Source organism: Argiope bruennichi, chromosome X1 (assembly GCF_947563725.1).
Source record: "Argiope bruennichi chromosome X1, qqArgBrue1.1, whole genome shotgun sequence".
NCBI classification, from domain to species: domain Eukaryota; kingdom Metazoa; phylum Arthropoda; class Arachnida; order Araneae; family Araneidae; genus Argiope; species Argiope bruennichi.
This window is the reverse complement of record NC_079162.1, coordinates 33,510,365-33,531,566: the sequence shown is the minus strand read 5'-3', so window position 1 is coordinate 33,531,566 and position 21,202 is coordinate 33,510,365. Positions and strand designations below refer to the sequence as shown.

At 29.6% G+C, this 21,202-nt stretch overlaps 1 protein-coding gene across 1 annotated transcript in view; it reads left to right on the top strand.

Moving 5' to 3' along the window:
• Positions 1–5,869: 5,869 nt before the first annotated feature.
• Positions 5,870–21,202, top strand: part of LOC129958215 (cadherin-related tumor suppressor-like) — a 246,362-nt gene continuing 231,029 nt past the window's right edge. The window contains exon 1 of the mRNA XM_056070496.1: positions 5,870–12,001. Within this exon, the coding sequence (XP_055926471.1) occupies positions 6,659–12,001 (5,343 nt within the window). The 5' untranslated portion in view covers positions 5,870–6,658. The remainder of the gene's footprint in view (positions 12,002–21,202) is intronic.

Below are 21,202 nucleotides of genomic sequence, written 5' to 3'. Positions count from 1 at the left end.
AAACAACAGTTTATTTAGTTCAGAAATTGCAGTTTGATAGTATTTCGTTGTAAAGTTTCATTTAAAAAATACAATAATTATTGTATTTTTGAATCGATTACAGTTATTATAAAACAATATTAATAACAATGGTGAGAATTGCTAGTAAAATTATTAATTAGAATTACTAATAAAAAATATATTAATAATAATTGTAAGAAATTTTAAAATTCCCAGTTTTATTCCTTTCAATATTAATTTAATTTATCGGTCTATTTTAATTTAATCGAATTTTTACTATTAATAAATAAGCGAACTAACTCTTGAAGCTAAAAAGTATAAGCGTAATATTTGGATCTTTGAGGATTAATCAAGGTGCCAGACTAATAATTTTGATGGAAAATTGAGAGTTTGTAAATAAATTTTTTAAAAAAATGTTCAAATTTTATAAAATACTGTATTTTAGAAATCAAAATATGATGAATTAGGAGTAAGAAAGTTATCAAAGAGATTAAATTGGAAAATAATTGCTCTCCTTGTATATTTTTGTAATGATGCCATAATAGTACTCAAAAGAGAATACAAATTCTCTTTAATTTCTAATTAATACTTTTACACGAATTTTTCCTTTTTAAATTTCAGTATCGTAACTGATTCGGGAAAAAAGTTGCTAAAATTTACTCAAAATGTTAATATGAATGAAAAAAAAAACTGTTTGTTCTGCATACGGCATTAAAAGGCAAAAAGATATTTCATGGATGTTTAATTGTTTTTAAAGTATCAATAACCAAATTTAACAGAATTAAACGATTAATTGCTAGTTTAGTAGAACAATTAATTTTTTTTTGTTGCTGTTCCAGAATAGCGTCGAATAGGATTCTTTTTGATTTACTCCTACTTTTGTTTATAAACTTTTATTCTTTTACGCAACCATCTCTGAAATAAAATTGCAGAATTGCTATAATCAAGTTACAGTTTAGTTATAAAATTTACTTTTTTATGCAGTTCTATTCTGACAAATGAAAAATTTTAGTTTATGCTTTTGGAATTTATCAGCCGAAAAAAAAATTGGTAATGAGCGTTTCTGATTATCTCTCAATCAAGAAGTCGTTAATTTATTTTAGACCAAAGAGAAATCATGGATTTTCAAAAATCGTAATACATTTTACGTAAGTAATTAATTTCATATTCAGTAAGTAAGTGATAATCATTGTATCTAATCACCACTCAGTCAATGAATTACTTATTAATTTTAGACCAAAGTAAAATCATGGATTTGCAAGCATTTTAATGTGTTTTATGCAAATAATTTTATAATCTTTGAAAAGTTAGAAAGAATTTCAGGTTCTAGATTTAAAGCCATTTGACGCAGGTATAATCTAATGAAATTATTTTATACTAAAAGCATATGAGAAAATAAAAAAAAGTGTTTATATTACTTGTATTACAATGTTTCTTATTTAAAAGCTTTTGATTATTGTTTTTATTTATTTGAGAAAAACTCCAAATAAACATAACAGATAAACGCAAATTAAATAAAGTATTCTTTATTTAGAGAAAGATTATATTTTGAAAGCCCCTCATAAATATGATTCGAGTACGTCTCCATTTAAAAACTTGATCCTATTGATAAATCACAATGTTAATACCATTATGGTAGTTATGACGTTAGTATGATTTTGCCCTCACATGATTCAAAACTTTTAATACAATAACTCGCATAATTTTTTATAATCTGTAAAAAATGTTTTAAAAAATTAGATGCCGTACTTTTATATTCCCGAAATCGAATAACAAATTTCTCATGTTACTATTAAGCACACAAAGCAAAAATTGTCATATGCGGCTTCAACGAGAGTTTTTAGTCAGCCCTATTTTTCAGTATATAGAATTTAAAAAATCAAGTCTATCCATCAATTTCCTTTTAAGAACTTATTTATTCCAGAATGTTATAATAATGAATACAAGTATTTCCTATAATTAAAATTAAATCCAACTTAATGTAGGAAAATGTACGAGCAATGAATTCATATCGGATCATGTATAGGGGATTAAAGCGAAAGGGCTTAGAAGGATTGGTTGAGATTTGTAAAGATTTTTTTCCGACTGTGGCAGTTTTAAGAATTTTCAAAATGAGAAAGTATTTCTTATAATTTATAATTCTAATTCGTAGTAATGGAAGAATCTAACTTTTTATTGAAAGGATTAAGAAAATCAAATATAATTTGGTCAGGCAAAAGGATTGAATTATTGGGCTTAAATTAAAAATATATTATCACATATATGCTATTAAAGGGGCCCATCTTTAAAATTTCTACAAATGGAATCTGGAAATCTGCATTATTCATCTAAAACTTATAATGTGCAATATTTTCTTTAAAAAATATCTGAAATAAGTGAAAGCACAAAACCTCCAGAATGTAATATTTCTTCGTGAAATTTCTTAGAGAATATCATTTTATTTTATTCAATATTGAATATTTTCAAAATTGATTTGATTTTTTTTTCTAATGACTTGAAAGAAGAAATCACTAGAATTTAATTCTATCAACTTTATAAGATTTCATTGCTGTTTCTGGCTTTAAAATAAAAATACTTTTTTTAGCTTGATATTTTCGTATGCTTTCAGTTTTTATAAAAAATTATTTTATTTATTGAAAGTTCGTTCTCAAGAAACTTCTTATGTTTTTATGTAGTTTTTAATAAAAGAAAAGAATAGGTTGAAGAAAGTTGTTCGCATATTTTTGAATGTTTTTAATGGAACAATCAATAAAACAACTATTTTTTGTATTTTTATAGCAATTATTTGTTTAAAATTATTTAACAATTATTTTATCTAGTTTTTTTTATTCATAAATATTGTTAATAAATAAACAAGTCATGAAATCAATATACCTATAGGGAGAACAAATGAAATTATCAAGTATACAAATATAATAAAAGAAAATCATGTAACATTTAAAATCTACAAAAAAAAAGGCAAACTTTAGTGTATATTTTTAAGATAAGATCTTTAATATTAAAATAATATCTACCTACTCAAAGAGCAGTTTTCGCTCTTTGAACAGAAAAATATCCAATTCTGCTATTCAAGAAGGCTGTAAAAGTCATGGAATCAGTATATCTGACAGCAGAACAAGTATAATTGCTAATAAAAAAGCACATAAAAATTTTTGAAATCTGCTGAAAAAAAAAAGAGTTCCAAAAATAGATCTAAAAAAAGCGAACATCTGTACATATTTCTAAGATAAGATCTTTAATATTAAAATAATATCTACTAACTCAAAGAACTGTTGAAAAGTCATTAAACTGCTTAGTTTCAATTGTAAGTAAAATAATAAGCAGTTATTTTTATCTTTAAGAAAGATATAGTGTTAATCACCTTTTTCATGATGCATTTATCTGCTGAAGAATAAAAAGATAATAGATTGCAGCATTAAATATAGCAACTTGATTGAAATAAAATATATATATATATATATATAACTATAAAATATGAGGATAAATTTTGAATATATGTTACGAAGAATCTGAAGAAATTTTCAGTAAGGTATTTGTGGTGCTACTTTTCTAGCATATAATTGACAATAAAAATAATTTGACAAAAACATAAAGACAATTTCTAATATTATCGAAATAATATTTTACCGCCAGTGACAAAACATTGAATATCGTCTGTTTAACCATACATTCATCAGATAGCTCTATAAAGACAAAACAAGAAGTCATGCATCTAAATCTACTATTTATTTTCACTTGCATTCCTGCTGAATTACCGGATCAATTAACCATTGACTTTTGCGTATTTTGACAACGAAAATGAGCAATAAGCATTTGCAGACCAGAAATTATATAAATAAAATATATAAAATATGATATATATATAAAAAAAAATTGAGCAACTTTCTATGTTAATTTTACAAAATGTTTTATTATCGTGAAAATTAAGATACAGAATAACAGATTAAATAAATTGGAAATCAACAAAGCAAGAATTTTATGTAGAGACTAATTTATATTATATAAAAAAAACCGTGCGGAAAGCTTCTGTATTATATTATTGATTTTATAAAAATGTTAGTATGCAAATATGGAATTATGTAAATTTTTAAAAAGCGTAAATTTTCATTTTTACAATCCATACAAATTTTTTACAAATAGTAACAAAAGTTTCAAGGACAGTCTACTTCCGAAACAAAATTTTTGTGTTAAAACTCCGGTTTTTTTGTATTTATAGTGAAAATAATTTTGACATTTAAAAAATTTCCTTAAGTATTTCAGAAGAAAAACATAATAGTTTTCTGATTATGACTTTCTAATGTTTTAGAAAAAGCTTGTTAAAAAAAAATGACAATTATTTACATCTATCCATTGTTTTAACTTATTCATTTGATATTCTTGTTCATTACCTGTGAAAAAAATAAAATTTTGTAAGAAATTCTACATTTTTTAGAAAGAAAATGGAACAAAAATTGAAACTCAAAATAGAAATACATTGTATACTTAAATAAAATTTCATTAAAATATAGTTTTAAAAACGTAAGTGGAAACTTATTATATCGACTGATACGCTGGTTCCATGAATTTTATTGTCATGCACGGTAACGACTCATTTTATCTAAAAAATATTTTTACAAGAAAAATGATATCACTTAGTGAAAACGCCGTATTACAATATTATTCGAACAACTAACAACCTTCATGCTGAAATGTATTCTTTATGCGTTAAACCATTTCATGAAAAGAAAAAAAAATATTGTTACATTGCTGCATGAATTCTAGCATGAAACTTTTATTATCAACATTTTTTATAATAACTCTTTAATCGGGGATTATTTTAAGGCCTCCATTGTTAACCATCATATAAAAAGTCATTACATTACATGAAGAATAAAATAATTGTAAGATTTTTAAAGCGTTTAATTCAGCAATTTAAAGATTTTTGTTTATATGAAGAAGAATATAACATTAAAGCTATTTGCACACTTCAACTTTAACGTGAGTTGCTACACCACAATATAGTAAATTTCACTAACCACGAAACGATGCAGTTTCCTCTGCAAAAAGAAAAAAGTTTTCATTTTTGCCTAGTATGATGATCATACGTTTTGCGCTATATAATGACATTGCATGAGCACATTTGCATAATGACAATGAGAAATTAAAGGTTGAATGTGCGATATTCAATTTTTAAAAATATTCTCCCAGTTATCTAAGAAATTAAGGACGATATCAATCTTTTCTGTCTCAAAATCCTTGTTTATTTTTAAATCAAAATTTTAATTGACATTTAAATCTAAACTATTTGAAGACACTCACTCTTGAAATCTGTACTGTTCCCAAGACAATTTTCTTTTGAGTTTGGGTATTGAAGAATGCAGAAACTAATTTAAGATGTTTTCGAATAGAATATAAAATGATGCCAAATATCTTTAAAATAGGTGCATCAAATTATTGTTATTGTTAATATTTTGCTTAAAAAAAGAACTCAAACAATTGCCCGAGTTAGAATAATGATCTGAAATTCAAGAAATTTTAAAGCAATTACTTCCTTGGATGCTAATAGTATTAGAGAACACTTAACTTTACCTGTTATTAGTTCTTTAAAATTTCTTTGTAAGAAAAAAGAAACCGGGGGAAAAAAAAGATAGAAAAACTTTTGTTCTTTTCCGATATTATCCAGACATCACTGGAAGAGGCGGTCCTCTTTAAGTAAGCCGCTCAGCGCTTTTTCCACTTGAAATGAAAAACTCGTTCGGATTTGACTTTGGCGCCATACCTTGGCGTCACAAAAGTTGTTAGAACTTGAGGAATTGGACGGCAACCCTGCACCTGCCGTACCAATCAGCCGTGTAGCCTTTCGGGGAGCGTCAGTTGGTAGCTTGACCTCGAAGGCGGCGAAAAAGAACGCACAGAACGAAAAAGCGCGGAAGATACAGGACTCCTCTACATCAATAGGAGTTCAATCACTGAAACGGAAAATGAAAACAAATTGTGCGCTGGAAATTACCATTGGCCTTTGAGCACTGAGGATGATGCGTGCGTTTGTTTAAGTCGTTTTTACAGACGTAAGTCTCTTCGTGAAACTTGTGTTTACGAAAACTTGGCCGAGGAACTACCTGTGTTAGAAGCGCTCTCCTATAAGACCTGTTGCTGTGACACCCGCGGTAGATAGAGCTCTTGGGGAAGGAATGTTGCTTTCACCGCGCTTTCTGTTCACCGAGGTGCTTGTTTCTCTACGGTTTTTTGCACTGCTGGTATAACCGTAGATCCTCTCTCAATCATCGCTCTTCATTGTTTATATTTGTTTATCGAGTAAAAACATCGTTTGAATTACTCTGTGTGGAATAATTCCATTCAAGTGATATCAGTGCTTATTAAGCCGATATAGTCCCACCAAATACCTTGCCTTCCGAGAAATTCCGTGTTTATTTAATGCCATTCATTATTGGACTTCAAAAATGATTATGATTCGTGAATCTTTTCTTGCGATTTTGTTCTTCGAAAGTGCAAAGTGCCCTGTTTTGGATTTATTCACAGATTTCTGATGAGAATGTAAATAATACGGAAATATCATCATCCAAACGGGGTAAGTGTCTTTTATTTTATGTGTTATTACTAATTCTATAGTGCACGCATTAGGATATGCAATATACATGATTTTCAAAATTTAATTAAAATGTTGTTCGTGCACTCAGTCAGTTATGCAGAGACTTATGCCAGTTGTGACTATAATTTAAAGAAGATTTTAAGGTTGCGGCAAAATAAAGCCAAAGTAAAATGTAAATGGTCACCACCTAGGACAAGGTTCCGGATCCCATTTAGGTTCCAAATGAAAACTAATGCCATTCTTGTGTTTTTATCTTTGTTATTGTTTCTTGTTCGTTATACTCAAGGGCAGGGCCCTGGCCCTCAAGCATCGGGGTTAACTATGAGGTCACGTGAAGCAGATATGCGGGTGCAGTTCGAAATTGAAGAAGGTCAACCCCCAGGGACTGTTGTAGGGACCATCCCCACAAAAGCAAACTTTACATACCGATTCAACGAAAGACCTCCTGAGTTTTTGCTAAACGGCACAACAGGAGTGATAACGACGGCAATGGAAATTGATAGAGAAATGTTAGCTAGTGAAAGATTTGATTTAATTATTCTGAGTAGTCAGCCTACATATCCCTTGGAGGTTCGCATTGTTATTCTCGACATCAATGACAACTCTCCCTATTTTCCTGAACCTAGCATTGAAGTATCATTTTCTGAAAGTGCTAACATAGGAACACGCGTGATTCTCGACACTGCAACTGATAGGGATGTCGGAATTAATGATGTCACTACTGATTATAAAATAGTGTCTGGAAATGATGAAGGAAAATTTAGATTAGTTGTTACAACAAACCCAAGTGGTGAAACACCATATTTACATTTGGAAACCACTGGACGCCTTGACAGAGAAACTAGATATTTCTATCAATTAAATATTTCTGCCCAGGATGGTGGAACTCCACCAAGGTTTGGTTACTTACAAGTAAATGTGACTATTTTGGATGTAAATGATAATCCTCCTATTTTTGATCATAGTGATTATTCTGTTAGTCTCAATGAAAGTGTACCTCCTGGTACCAGTGTTTTGCAAGTTCGTGGAACAGATAATGATATTGGGGACAATGCCAAAATAGTTTATTTTCTCAGTGACACTGAAAGTCAGTTTACAGTTGATCCTATTACTGGAATAATTTCTACTCTTGAAGTCCTAAAATGTCAACAGAACTGCCCTACTCAAGGAAAGTGTTCCAAAAGTTGTGTTTTCACAGTTTATGCTCGGGATCATGGGACTCCCCGACAAGACGGTAGAGCTTATGTCACGGTCAATCTCCTTGATGCAAATGATCACGATCCAAGTATTAGATTTAGATTTTTTCCATCAACAGCTAGTTATGCCACTGTTGACGAAAACGCTCAAAATGGATCTGTTGTTGCTGCTGTTAGTGTTATAGATTTAGATGAAGGTTCCAATGGAGAAACATGGGTAGAAATACAAGGAGGCAATGAACTTGGTCATTTTCGATTAGAATCAACTCCTAGTTTTGATATTGTCCGAGTAAATGGTGTTCTTGACCGTGAACAAATTGGCAAATACAACCTCACGATTACCGCTACTGACCGTGGCATTCCACCCAGAAGTTCTACTGCATTTCTTATTATACATGTAAATGATGTTAATGATCATGAACCGATATTTGAGAAAAATGAATATTCAGCTGTCTTACCAGAAACCGTGTTGATAGGTACATATGTTGCTGGAATCAGTGCTACTGATGAAGATACAGGTGTAAATTCAGATATTTATTATGCTATAGTATCCGGTAATGATAGGCGTTGGTTTGACATTGATGTTCATACTGGTTTAATTACAACTTCATCTATCCTTAATCGTGAAGATCAAGATTATGTAGAGCTAAAAATTTCTGCCAGAGATGGCGGTCCTAATCCACGATGGACATACACTTATCTTAGAATACAAATTCTTGATCAAAATGACGAAGCTCCATCATTTGCTGAAGATATAATGAATGTCACTTTAATTGAAAGCTCGCCTCCTAATTCTTTAGTAGCAGTAGTTACTGCAGTAGATAATGATTTGGGTACAAATGGAAGCGTGGAATATTTCTTTCACCCAGATGTAGAGCGATTATATCCAAATAAATTTCTTTTGGATTCAACGTATGGCAGATTAACACTTAGAGAACAAGTAGATAGGGAAGAAATAGAAGTATATTACATTCCCATTATAGCTAGAGATCAAGGAACTCCATCTTTATCATCTACTGCTACTGTCCGTATTACTATATTAGATATCAATGACAAGAAACCTTATTTCTACCCCAAACAATACTTTTACACTCTACATTCATCAGATACTGCAGGAACTGTTGTTGCTAAATTATCAGCAACAGATGCTGATGTAGGTAAGAATGCTGAATTAGCATTTAGTTTAGTAAGTGGTGGTGAAGGAAATTTCGAAGTGGACAAGGACGGTATAGTCAAAACTAAAACTCATTTCAGTAAGAAAAGGGAAATTTCTAAATATGAAATTATTGTAGCGGTTCATAATCCTAATGATAGGACTATGTCTGATGAAGCAGTTGTAATTGTGTACATTGGTGATGCTCAACATAGAACCATTCAATTTGATCAAAGTAAGGGTTATAATTTTGTGATTGAAGAAGATATGAACAATTCTGAATCCGGTATAGGAAGAGAAGTTGGAAGAGTATCTGTTAAAAGTAGGTCGATGAGGTCTGGTGTGAAATATTCCATTACCGATGGTGATCCAGAGGAATGGTTTCGTATTGAAGAATCTCTAGGAATTATCAGTACATCCTGTTCTATAGATAGAGAAATTCATGCACAGTTTACTCTTCGCATTGCAGCTTATGATTTTCTAGGGTTTACTCAGACTACTGTCAATATAACTATAACAGATCTTAATGATTTCCCTCCCACCTTTGAACATCCAACTGGACCTATAGAAGTTATGGAAGATTGGCCAGTGGGACATGAAGTATATCTAGTAAAAGCATTTGATAAAGATGTTGGACCCAATGGTCGAATAGAGTATTCATTATCTGCTCAGCCCCATAACACTTTTTATATTGATAAAACATCTGGTATGATATGTTTAAACAGACCTGTTAGATTTGAAGTTGGGAGCGAATATGAAGTTGTTGTTACTGCACGTGATTTAGGAATTCCTTCATTGTATTCGAAATTAGATCTTACAATCTTGATTCAAGATGTAAATGATAGAACTCCTGTATTCGATCATGTAGCATATGAAACATCCCTTTTAGAATCCGTACCAGTTAATGATAGATTTTTTCTTCTGAGGGCTACGGATGCTGATTTTGGAATCAACAAGCAGTTAACATATGCAATAACTGCAGGTAACGACGAGAACAGATTTGGAATTTTTCCGGATGGTTACCTGTATGTGAAGAGGCCACTAGATCGTGAAAAGAGAGACTTTTACTCACTAACCGTTACTGCTCAAGACAATGGGAAAGAGCCTCGTAGTTCTTCTGTTAACATAGTAATACATATTATTGATGAAAATGATAATAGTCCTACTTTTGACAACAAAACTTTTCAGTTCTTTATAGCTGAAAACGAACCACCAGACACGTATGTTGGACGATTATCAGCCGAAGATTTAGACAAAGGTCGCAATGCTGAACTAACTTACACTATTACAAATACTCAGACTGATTTTATGATCAATCCCAAAACTGGCTTTATTCGAACTCTCCGTTATTTTGATCGTGAGCAGATAGTTGAAGCAACTGGCCATGATTATATAGTTATGGATGCTGTTGTTATGGATGGAAGTGTTAGACTGAAAGACGAAGCTAAAGTTACGGTACATATAACTGATGTAAATGATAATGCCCCTCAGTTTGTTCGAGCTTCATATCATGCTGCTATATCTGAAGGGTCGCCAGCTGGAACCCAAGTTATTCGAATTGCTGCTGTAGATGCAGATGATGGCATAAACGGTAATATTCAGTATTCCATCGTGCATGGCAATGATGGAAATGTCTTCTACATTGATGATATCACGGGTCAGATTACTGTATCAAAATCATTAGACAGAGAAACTATTGCTCATTACATCTTAACTGTTATGGCTCGTGATTTAGGGGAGGATATATCTCATAACTCAACTGCTCTTGTTAGCATTGATGTTCTGGATGAGAACGACAATGTACCCCGTTTTGACAATGCCACAACAAAACTTATTAATATTAGCGAAGATGCAATTGTCGGTTCGAGAATCTTCACTTTTTCTGCTTCTGATAATGATTTAGGTGTAAATGCTGAAATAACATTTTTCGTTGCATCAGGAAATTTTAAAGAAACTTTCAGGATCGATGGACCTTCAGGCTCTTTGTATCTTGCTAGACCTTTAGATTATGAAGACAAAAATAATTATGTGTTGAATGTTTCTGCAAGTGATGGCGGTACACCAAAACTAACTACAACAATCAAAGTTATCGTCAAAGTTCTTGATGTGAATGACAATGCCCCTCGGTTTTCTAGCACGGCAGTTGTACGACAAATAGAAGAAAGTATACCTCCCAACACTCCTGTTGTGACCTTAACAGCTCAGGATCGTGATTCTGGTGTAAATGGAAAAATTCTATTCAATATATCACACCAAGATCCACCTGGTAGACACTTTGCCATGCAACCTGAAACTGGTGTACTCTTCACTACCAAAATTATTGATCGTGAATATAGTGATACTTTTCGATTAACTGTTGTTGCTACTGATCAAGCAGCAGATCCTTCCATGCGACTATCTGTTGAAAAAACAGTGACAATAATAGTTGAAGATATCAACGACAATGCACCGACCTTCGTTTCTATGGATGCTGGAATTCTTCCAGCCGGTATGGAAAAAGGTTATAAGATTATGACCTTATCTGCAAGTGATCCTGATGCGAATAATAATGGCATGGTTACTTACGAATTAGAAGGTGGTGACTCGGCTTTGTTTACTTTGGACAGACTATCTGGCGATTTATTTACGGCTCGTGCTATTGAAAGGCCAGCAGTGTCATATACACTTACGGTGAAAGCAACTGATCAAGCAGTTATATCCGCTCGCAAATCTTCCAGGAGCAAAGTAACCATTATTGGTACAGTACGGAACAGCGATGGGCCTGTGTTTGAATCGGTAGAATATTCTGGATCAGTGCTTGAAAATAAGCCTGTTGGAACCAGTGTCTTGAGTGTGCGTGCGCAGTATCCTCATGGTGAAACTGAAAGACAGGTGGAATACTTTTTAACTGCTGTGACAAATGCTGCTGGTGTATCTCAGAGCAGAGTTTTTGCTATCAATCGATTTAGTGGAGTCATTTCAACTGCTTCTGTGCTGGACAGAGAAGGTGGAGCAAGAATGTTTCATCTGGATGTTTATGCTGTGGACACAGTCGCCCAGAGTCCCAAAACCTCAAAAGCCAAGGTAAGTGCCTTTCCCATTCCATTTCTTATTAAATATTTTATTTACATGGAGATTTTCATCCATTAAATGCAGCAACAACAGATTAAAAAAATAATTTAAAAAGCACTTCCTTAGTGATGTTATGAAAATTTTCACTTGATTAAAAGTATGAGAAAAAATAATTAAAAAATAGCTGCGTTAAACATCATTACAAAAATAATTAAGGAAATGTGCATTTTAATTTACTCGGCTCAATTTGAAATGAACAAGAATATAAAACTGAAAGCGATCGAAAGTGAGCTAAATATTTTCCATGCATATTTGTTATTAACTAAAAGTGAGGGAATATCTGTCAAAACTTAATTTTGAACTTAAATTCTTATAATTAAGAGCTTAAAAATCATACTGAGTCAATTAAATTTAAATCTAATTTTACTACAAAAGATTCTTCACACTATTTTATAGTAAATGCAGCCTTTTAAACTTTCATCAGTAGAAATGTGTATAAAAAATATAAATTTTACACGCTTATTTGAAAAAGATACGTAGCTTCCATGCAATATCTGGAACTGAGTTATTTAAATCCATCACTTCTTGATTAGAAAATGATCATGGATGCTCTAAATACTCTAATAATACTTGATCTAATTTAAAATTTGAATTTTGAGATTCAAATTGAGATTTCAGAAATCATAAAAAGGAGGTCATAGAAGTGCTTGATTAAAATACTGAATAATAATTTTTGTTATATATATATATAATATATTGTTTAGTTCTATTAAATAATTAACAAATGAAAATTTGAAGTTTATAACATTGTATATTGAAGCCAAATGTATAAAACTGTAGGAACACTAGACTGAAATTTGATTCGACTCATAGAGAAAGATTTTAAATATATTCATTCATGTTTTTTTATTCTAAATTTAATCTCAATGTACGTTGTGCTGCAATAAAAAAAATAAATCGTGATTAGGATTTTAAAATATAAACTATGAAACAGTTAGAATGTATACAAAATGATTTGGCAAGAGTTAACAAATAGATTTCATTGCAAAAATGATCGGAGCCAAACTTGTCAAGTGTTAAAAGAAAACTTAGTATCAGTGTTATGTATATACTTTTTCATATCTGATTTCTCTGGGCATATATAAATAATCAAAATTTTAAAAAAATGTTTTCGAAAGCAGCAAAAAAGAAAACGTTTAAACAATTTTGTAGAATTTTTTTTTTTTTTTTTTTTTTTTGCAATTAACCGATACTGTTTATCTTTTTATCTTATTCTTAGTAGTTAAAACTGCGCATTTTATCATCTTTTACTGTTAAATTTATATGAAGCTAGGCTAGCGGTTATTCATTTAAAGAAATGTTGTAAATGAATTGAAATAAAACCTAGAAACCATTTTGCAAGCTGCCGCTGTTTAACCAAAAATTGCATGGATAGACCGGATTATCGTATGTGCATTAGATAAATATTAACAGATGAATTACCAATTCGTTGAAGTAGTATGCATTCTAAAATGTATATCAAAAAATAGACTTTAAAAGATTAAAAACATTTCTGTCTGTATTATCTCTCAACTCTTTTATTTTGATATTCCTTTTATAAATGGTAGAAAAATACAAAAAATTTTATTACAATTTACAACTGTCTGTTTGGAATAGGTAACACTGTAAATAATTTTTATATAAGTAGCAATTCATTATAGAAATTTATGAAGTGAAAATTAATAAATGGTATGTAAATAATACATATAGAATTTCAAACGTTGCTGTTATTATGTAAGTTAATTTTACTGTTTTGTTGTTGGTAAAAGTTAATCTAGTTATATTGAATGCAGATGTTATAAAGGTTGATTTTATAATTTATGATTGTCTTTGCCATTTCAAGCTCCTATGAGAATTATTGAATACTTTGCTTAGAATGAATCGTTTCTAGTAAAATATTTTACTAGAAAAGATATAGTAAGTTAGCATTAAACCTTTAAATAGATTAATTTGTTGTTTTTTATTTGAAAAATTAAACTCCCTTTGATTCTTTTGAATCTGAAACGAAATATGTTTGAAAAGATATACATGATTTTGAAACTTCCCGAAGCTCAGTAAATTAGTGGAAATTATGGTTTAATTCAATATATGGAACTAAGGAATGGAACTATGCTATTCCTGATATGTCATCATTTCTTTTAGTTGATGACTGAACACTAAAACTGTAGCACAACCGAATGTCTTGCTAGTCTTCAAAATTTTTTTGTTGATTTTATTCAGTTCAACCAATCTTCTTTATTCTTTTAAATGTGATTTTGTTTAATATAAGCGAATGTTAGTAAAAGTGAAAATTTAAGGATAATGAACTAAAATGAACTGTAAAAGATTTAGATTAAAATATGCTAACCACAGGAATTTATTAATTAATAAACGGTTGATTCGGAAATTGAAACAAAACTATTCATAATTGTTTAGTTTTAAACAAATACCATTGTGATAATTGTATATTTCATGAGAGGAAAAAATTATTTATTAACTTTGATATATCTTGTAGATAAGTGTAATTTCATTGCTTGCATATCGAAAAATTTATGAGTAGGTAATCTGAAAATAAAACCTTTCTTTCTCTGTCTCTCTTTTTTAATGAAAAGAAGGTTGTGTTATAAATATTTTCAACACTTTTGAAAACGAAATTTGTATATAAATGGAAACTTCATATTTTAGAAATATTCTCAAATCTACGATGGTTGCATTTTCGTAATCACATAAGTGGTCTTATAGCATCAAATTTTTTTCTCATGTCGAAACTATTCTTGCATTTGAGCGTAGATATGGAATGAGTCAGACATTCCACACGCCATGCGATTTACCATAAAATGCGATATGTAGTTTTAGACCTGAATTATTTCACAATAATTTTATCATTCCTAATGCATTAGACTGTTTATTTCATATATTGGCCTCTTACTAACATTATTACCAAATTTAATAATTTTATCAAAATTAATATAACTAAACACGTAAGCACCGAGACCACTCTCTTCAATTTTTTTAAATTGGACAGAAAAAGGAATAAATAGGTGATTCAATTTCTTCATAGTTTCGTTTAGAGCCAAAATTTTATTTTCTAATTTTTATATGCAAATTCAGAGATCGGATCAAGGTTTTGTAAAAATGTTTTTATTGTAATCCAACCGGAGATAATAACTTTATTGAACTATGTTATCTGTGAGGTTTAATTAATTTCATATTTGTACCGCTTTTATGGAAATTCTTTCTAATCAAGTAATTCTGTGATAAAAAATTGTTGTGCCTATTTCAAATTAGAAAAATTATACCACAATGCTTTTTTTTTTTTTTTTTTGTTTAAAAATCATAACCATCAAGCTAAAAAATTGCTGTTGGGGAATATCAAAACCTCAACACATAGTAAACATATTTAATGTGGACAGGAGATGTTCATATTTTTGAGCAGCATTGCATACGGATTGTGTCGCATAGTTTTATTTCAGCGCATTGTAGGGAACTTTAGATTTTACTGTAATTTTTGTTTCTTTTTGCTGGAATGGCTACATTTAATTAAAACTATTTTAGCAATTCATTAGTTAATAGGAGAAATTCTTTTAGAAGATGCAAATGATTCTCTTTCAGACAAGCTGAGTATGCTATCTATGTAGTTTTATAAAATAGTTGAATTAGATGTTAAGCATCATATTAAAAAGATTAATTTTTAAAATAACAAACTTTTCAAACATTTAATTCGATAAAAAATGAGACAATATTCGTTATATCTCTAGTTTTTTTTTATTAGTTACAATTATTGTTGCTAGTTAATTATTTAAAATGTGAAAAAAATATTGCATGATAGAAGTTAATGAAACAGAAATTGCTAAAACGAAAATTATTCGATTTAATGTTGTCTTCATATTTTTAATTTAACTCTCTGATTATATATTAAATATTGCATTGTTCCATAAAATTAAATTCAATAACAATAAAATGAATTTTAGCGATTTATAATTTTTGTGCTTATAATTTGCCGAATCTAAATCATCATGTAAAACCTTTTGATAGATACTAATTAACTTACTCTACAACTATAAAGCCAATATCATTGTTATAATTTGTCTAGATTTCACTTCGAAAGTGAAAAAATCGCAATAATCTGGTACTTTTTCTACTTCGTTGTTATAAATAAATAAAAACAGCTTATTTTTACCATTACTTTGCTACTCTTTTCCCTTCAGCCAAAGTGACCTTGTTGATAACGCTTATGTATTGCATTCTCGGAATAGTCGAAACTGTCGCCTTTCCACCGCTAGATAAACATCACCCACAACTATTGGGCATGATAGGCCATTTTCCCATGCTTTTCAGGTAGGCAGTTTTTGGTACAGTGGTTCCTAGAACAGTTTTGTGTACGCACCTGTATTATAAGCATCAGCAACTAATCGGTTTTGGGTGAAGCATTTTGACTTGAAAAAATCGATATTGTGATGATTTTTTTAATTTTTTTTTGCATCCGGTCATGTATTCTTTATTTGTGGTTAAGGCTTGGTCAAAGAGTAAATGGTATAGGAATTATCTCCTCATAAAAAAAGGGGAGGAAATATGTGATGGTTTATCGTCTTAAGTTCCCGAAAAAAAAAAAACTATAATCGAAATTAAACTTCTGCCTTGTGGTTTTTGTGCGTGGCTTAAATGTTTTTGTTCTTTGCATAGTGATGGATATTGCATTCTGTTATTGGCATGTGTCTGAAAACAAATTTCAAAAGAAAATCGCATAATAAAATATTATTAAACGACCTTAAGTGCACAAATACCTGCTTATTTGTATTGGTTTACATATAAGAAGATTTACAATTCATTAACAAAAATAGCAGCCTGCGAGCATGTATATTGCTTTTTGAGTGTTTAAAGTAGTTTAGTAAAGCTTGAACGTTACATATTGAAGTAAAATTTAAGCACTAATTCATCAATAACTAATTCCTTTTGTAGAGTTTATTCTACTTAATCATTCACACAATGAACTGCTCGATAAAAAAGTGTTTGTGAAAATAAAGGGAAATATAGAGGATGAATATTTAAAGTTTCATGATAGTTTTCAAAATTTGTTCTAAAAATATCTCACTTTATATTTTTAAAATCTTTACAATATATTTCATGGATTTACTTTCGAAATTCGCGTTGAATTCAAGAAGCAATCAAAATTTATATAAAATAACAAGATTAGTGTAAATTCCATTATTTTGTTATATTTATTGATCCTAATGTATAAACAGAATTTTTTTCTTTGAAAAAAAGTTGTTGAAAGTTTTAAAAAATGTGTCTTGCTCTTGTATTGATAAGTTTCTTTTATCGCTTGAATGAAATTTTATGATAGTTAAAAAGATTAAATGATTTGAATATAATATTAAAATTTTTATAATTATTATGTAATTTGTATGCATACATTGTGGGGAAGAAATCGAAAATATCTTAATAATAAAGTTGAAAAATTATGTTTCTCTTATCTTTATGCATTTACTTTGTATCATTTTACATCTTCAATTGTGTAGTATTAAAAAAAAAAAAAAAAAAAAAAAAAAAAACTTTAGTTGTCTTCTGTAATTCAGATATTCTATGTTTTATCTATTCTATTTCGATTAGCTTTTCAGAATAATTAAGCACTGAATATTCTTATTCCACTTCCCTTTCTCTTCTAGTTAGAATAGTCCAACTACTTTTGCAATAACAAATTGATTTAAGCTGACTATTTTGATGGCAATTGCTCCATTTATCTTAATCTTTCTAAATTATTATTGCATTTTTCCGAAATATTTATCTTGAAACTAAGAAAGAAATATTCACTTTATTAGGGAAATAGGTTTTATTTTTTTTTTCGTTTGTTTCATTGTTTTATTAATTACAGGTCAGAGTTTTAAAAAGCTTTTCTGTTTCTTCAAATTTCTCGTAGATGAAATATATATATATATATTCATTATTTCTAAGCCTCAATTTCGTTAAAGCAATCGATATTTTTTAAATCTACGGCAAAAATAGTTGAATTATTTCTCTAAATCATATTTCAATTGTTTCAAACTTTAAAACTGACCCAGCGACATTTGTCAATAGCATCAAATTAGATCTATCTTTGTTTTGTTCCTTTACACAGTTATTGTTACACATGAATGAAAAGTTGGTCGATAATTAACGTGTTGTTTCCATTCGGAGAAAAAATTAGCTGTTATTTTAAAAGAAAAAAATTTAGTTTTACTAAGTTTATATTTTTGGTGGAATGAACTTTTAAGCATAATGCATGATAAATTTTGCATTTTTAGAATTTTTTATATTTTATTAATTATGCTCTGAATAAGAAATAGATTCAATTTATTGTTGCATTTAGCTATAGTTGCCCTAAAAGTTTTGACATTTTGGCATGCTATTCATTAAAGATCTATCAATCTATCTACGCCTTGTTTTTTTTTTCTTAGTTAAAGATCTCATTATAGTGAAACATCTGTGAATTTTTCGGTAGTATGAGTTGATGATTTAAATATTTTATTCCTAAATGTAATTTCCTTAACTTTTAAACCCTTCTAAAATATTTTATAAAAGAAGTCACATTTGTTTTTTTTTTTTTTGAGGGGGGAGAGGGAGAGTTTTTTGTTTAATGTCTGCGAAATTTGCAAAAAAGATAGTTTTGGAGGTGTTTCATATTTCAAATTTTGAAATTAATTATGCCTGATTTAAAATTGCATCGTTCAATTATTTCATTTTGAAAACGATAGTTTTGAAAGATTATGCATTCAAGAGATGGCCCAGATTAATACAAATGCGACGGCAGTTAAAACTTTTCGTAAACATTGCCCGAGTGATTACTGTATTAGGGTGTAGTATTGTATTTGAAGATCAGATTTGTTTTTAATTCAGTTCTTTACTTTTTATTCTATCAATATATTTATTAAAAAATACTTTCGTCATGTTTTGAAATCATTCAAACAAAACAGGCAAGCATTTCTTTTACAATACTTAAGACAGAAATCTTCAATATATATATATATATATATATAGTTTTGTTCTTTTTAACTAATACAATTATTTTGCTTCAATAAACCGAAACCTTTAATATAATATTAAAAATTTTGCACCCATTTTCCTAAAGGTGAAAAAGGATTTTTTACAAAAAATGTAGGATTATCTAAAAGATATAATTATATTCAAATTACAAAACTCTGATGATATTGGTATATGCCTTGCATATTGTATGAATATGAAGAAAAATGATTAAGAGTTAGATTTGGTAAAAGGGATCACGATACGACATAGGGAGTTAGTATTGAAAGAGAGTATGAAATGTTCCGTTTTCAGCTTACTTTTTTTTTTTTTTTTGGTAATAATTTTCAAAATGCTAATTTATTAGTTCAATATAAATGGTGAATTACAAACGATATAAAGAAAAGCTTGATATTCAATTTTATCCCTGAAGGTTATGTCAGATTTGTTTCTGACCTCTTTCTGAAGATCTTGTCGATTTCTAACCCTAAAATCTCCTTCTCACTGAATATTTCTATGTAATTTTGAGAATTTCAGGCTCATGCTTGAATGAAGCATTGGTTGTAGGAAACTTTTTTTCTTGAATGCTCTTCGCAAAATTGCATTGAATACAATTTGATGTTTTTAAACAAAGCTAAACCATTAAATCCTCATAGCAAATGTACGAGATTTTCAATAATTCTTCATCTTGGAATTTTTTCTTAGTTTCTAGATTTAAGCTTGTTTGGAACCTGGAAAATGATGTTGTTTATTACCAATTCAAATTATCTTCAAGTACTCATTTTGAATATGAATTTGCATCAGATTTGTCTTTGATCTAAACTCCTTTCATTTAACCGTATTATTTTTTTTCTTCCTTTTAACTTATTAAGTTGAATAATTTTCTCTCTGTATTAGTTATTTTTCTGTTCTTATTCTATTATTAGTATTCATATATTTAGTTAAAAATTTATTCATCCTCTGTATTTCGGTATCCAAAATTGAAATGTACACAAGCTGCTGTTTAAAGTTTAAGATCAGTGTTAAATTTTTCTGTACTCGTCGCATCATCCGTGCGATAGAATAACTACTAAATGCGTCCATTGAGTTAGATAGAAACTCGAGGAAGTTGTTATTTAACATTAATTTATAAAGATTGGTTAATGCCATTCTTTATTTTTTTTTCTCTTTTCAATATTAATTTGAAAGATATATCTATATACAATATACTTCTTTAATTTTTGAATCAAATTTAAATTTATATATCATACGTGCAAGAACTTTTATAAGCATATAAATTCTCCTTCGAATATTTATGCAACTTGAGGAAGCTGCATAATTTTAATGTATTGCTGAGCTTAAACCAGAGATGTAGTTGGTAATTGCAAAATTTTTGTTTTTGTAATTCATTTTAAAAATTTTAATGTGCAGACTCCTTTTTAAATTTTTTCAAATCAATGCTAGATTTGCTCATGCTCATTACATCATTTATGTAATGAACTTAATAAAAACAGCAACCACCAATCAAATCTGTTAGAAACTTAAGGAAGTGCCAATATTTACTCATACTTTTAAATTTTAATCTTATGAAAAATCTAAATAATGATAATTTTTTTTCTTAAGTACTAATTCACACACACACACACACACACACACACACACACACACACACACACACACACACACACACACACACACACAAAAAAAAAAAAAAAAAAAAAATGCAAGAATCGTTTTTGAATTTTTGGATTAATGTTAGGTTTAACTTTGGTTATCTAATTGTCAGTGCAATGCATGCTTATTTTTCAATGCTTTTCATTGATAAATGTGTGATAAAGTTAAGGAGGATGTATCATTTTCAAGATACAGAGTTTCATTTTTATATATTCATTTGAAATACTGACTATCATTTTTCACATTTGAATCAATGTCGCCTTTTTCTTTGGCCGGCGGAATAAACTCTTCATCCCTAAATGCTTTCCCGATACCGAAGTTGAAGCTTGTGAGGAACTTGGGAAGTTGCATAATTATTAAAACACGTGCGTCTAGTTTACAAATCGAATAATCGTGATCACTCGCTTGCTCCTAATTGCTCGTAGCGACGCCATTTCCCGTAATCTGAAGTTACGCAATCAAGTAGCAGTTATGGTTCTTGATAAAGGCGTGCGTTATGCTAGGATGGGTTTTGTCTGATTTGAATCGGCCTTTTATCTCTTGCAA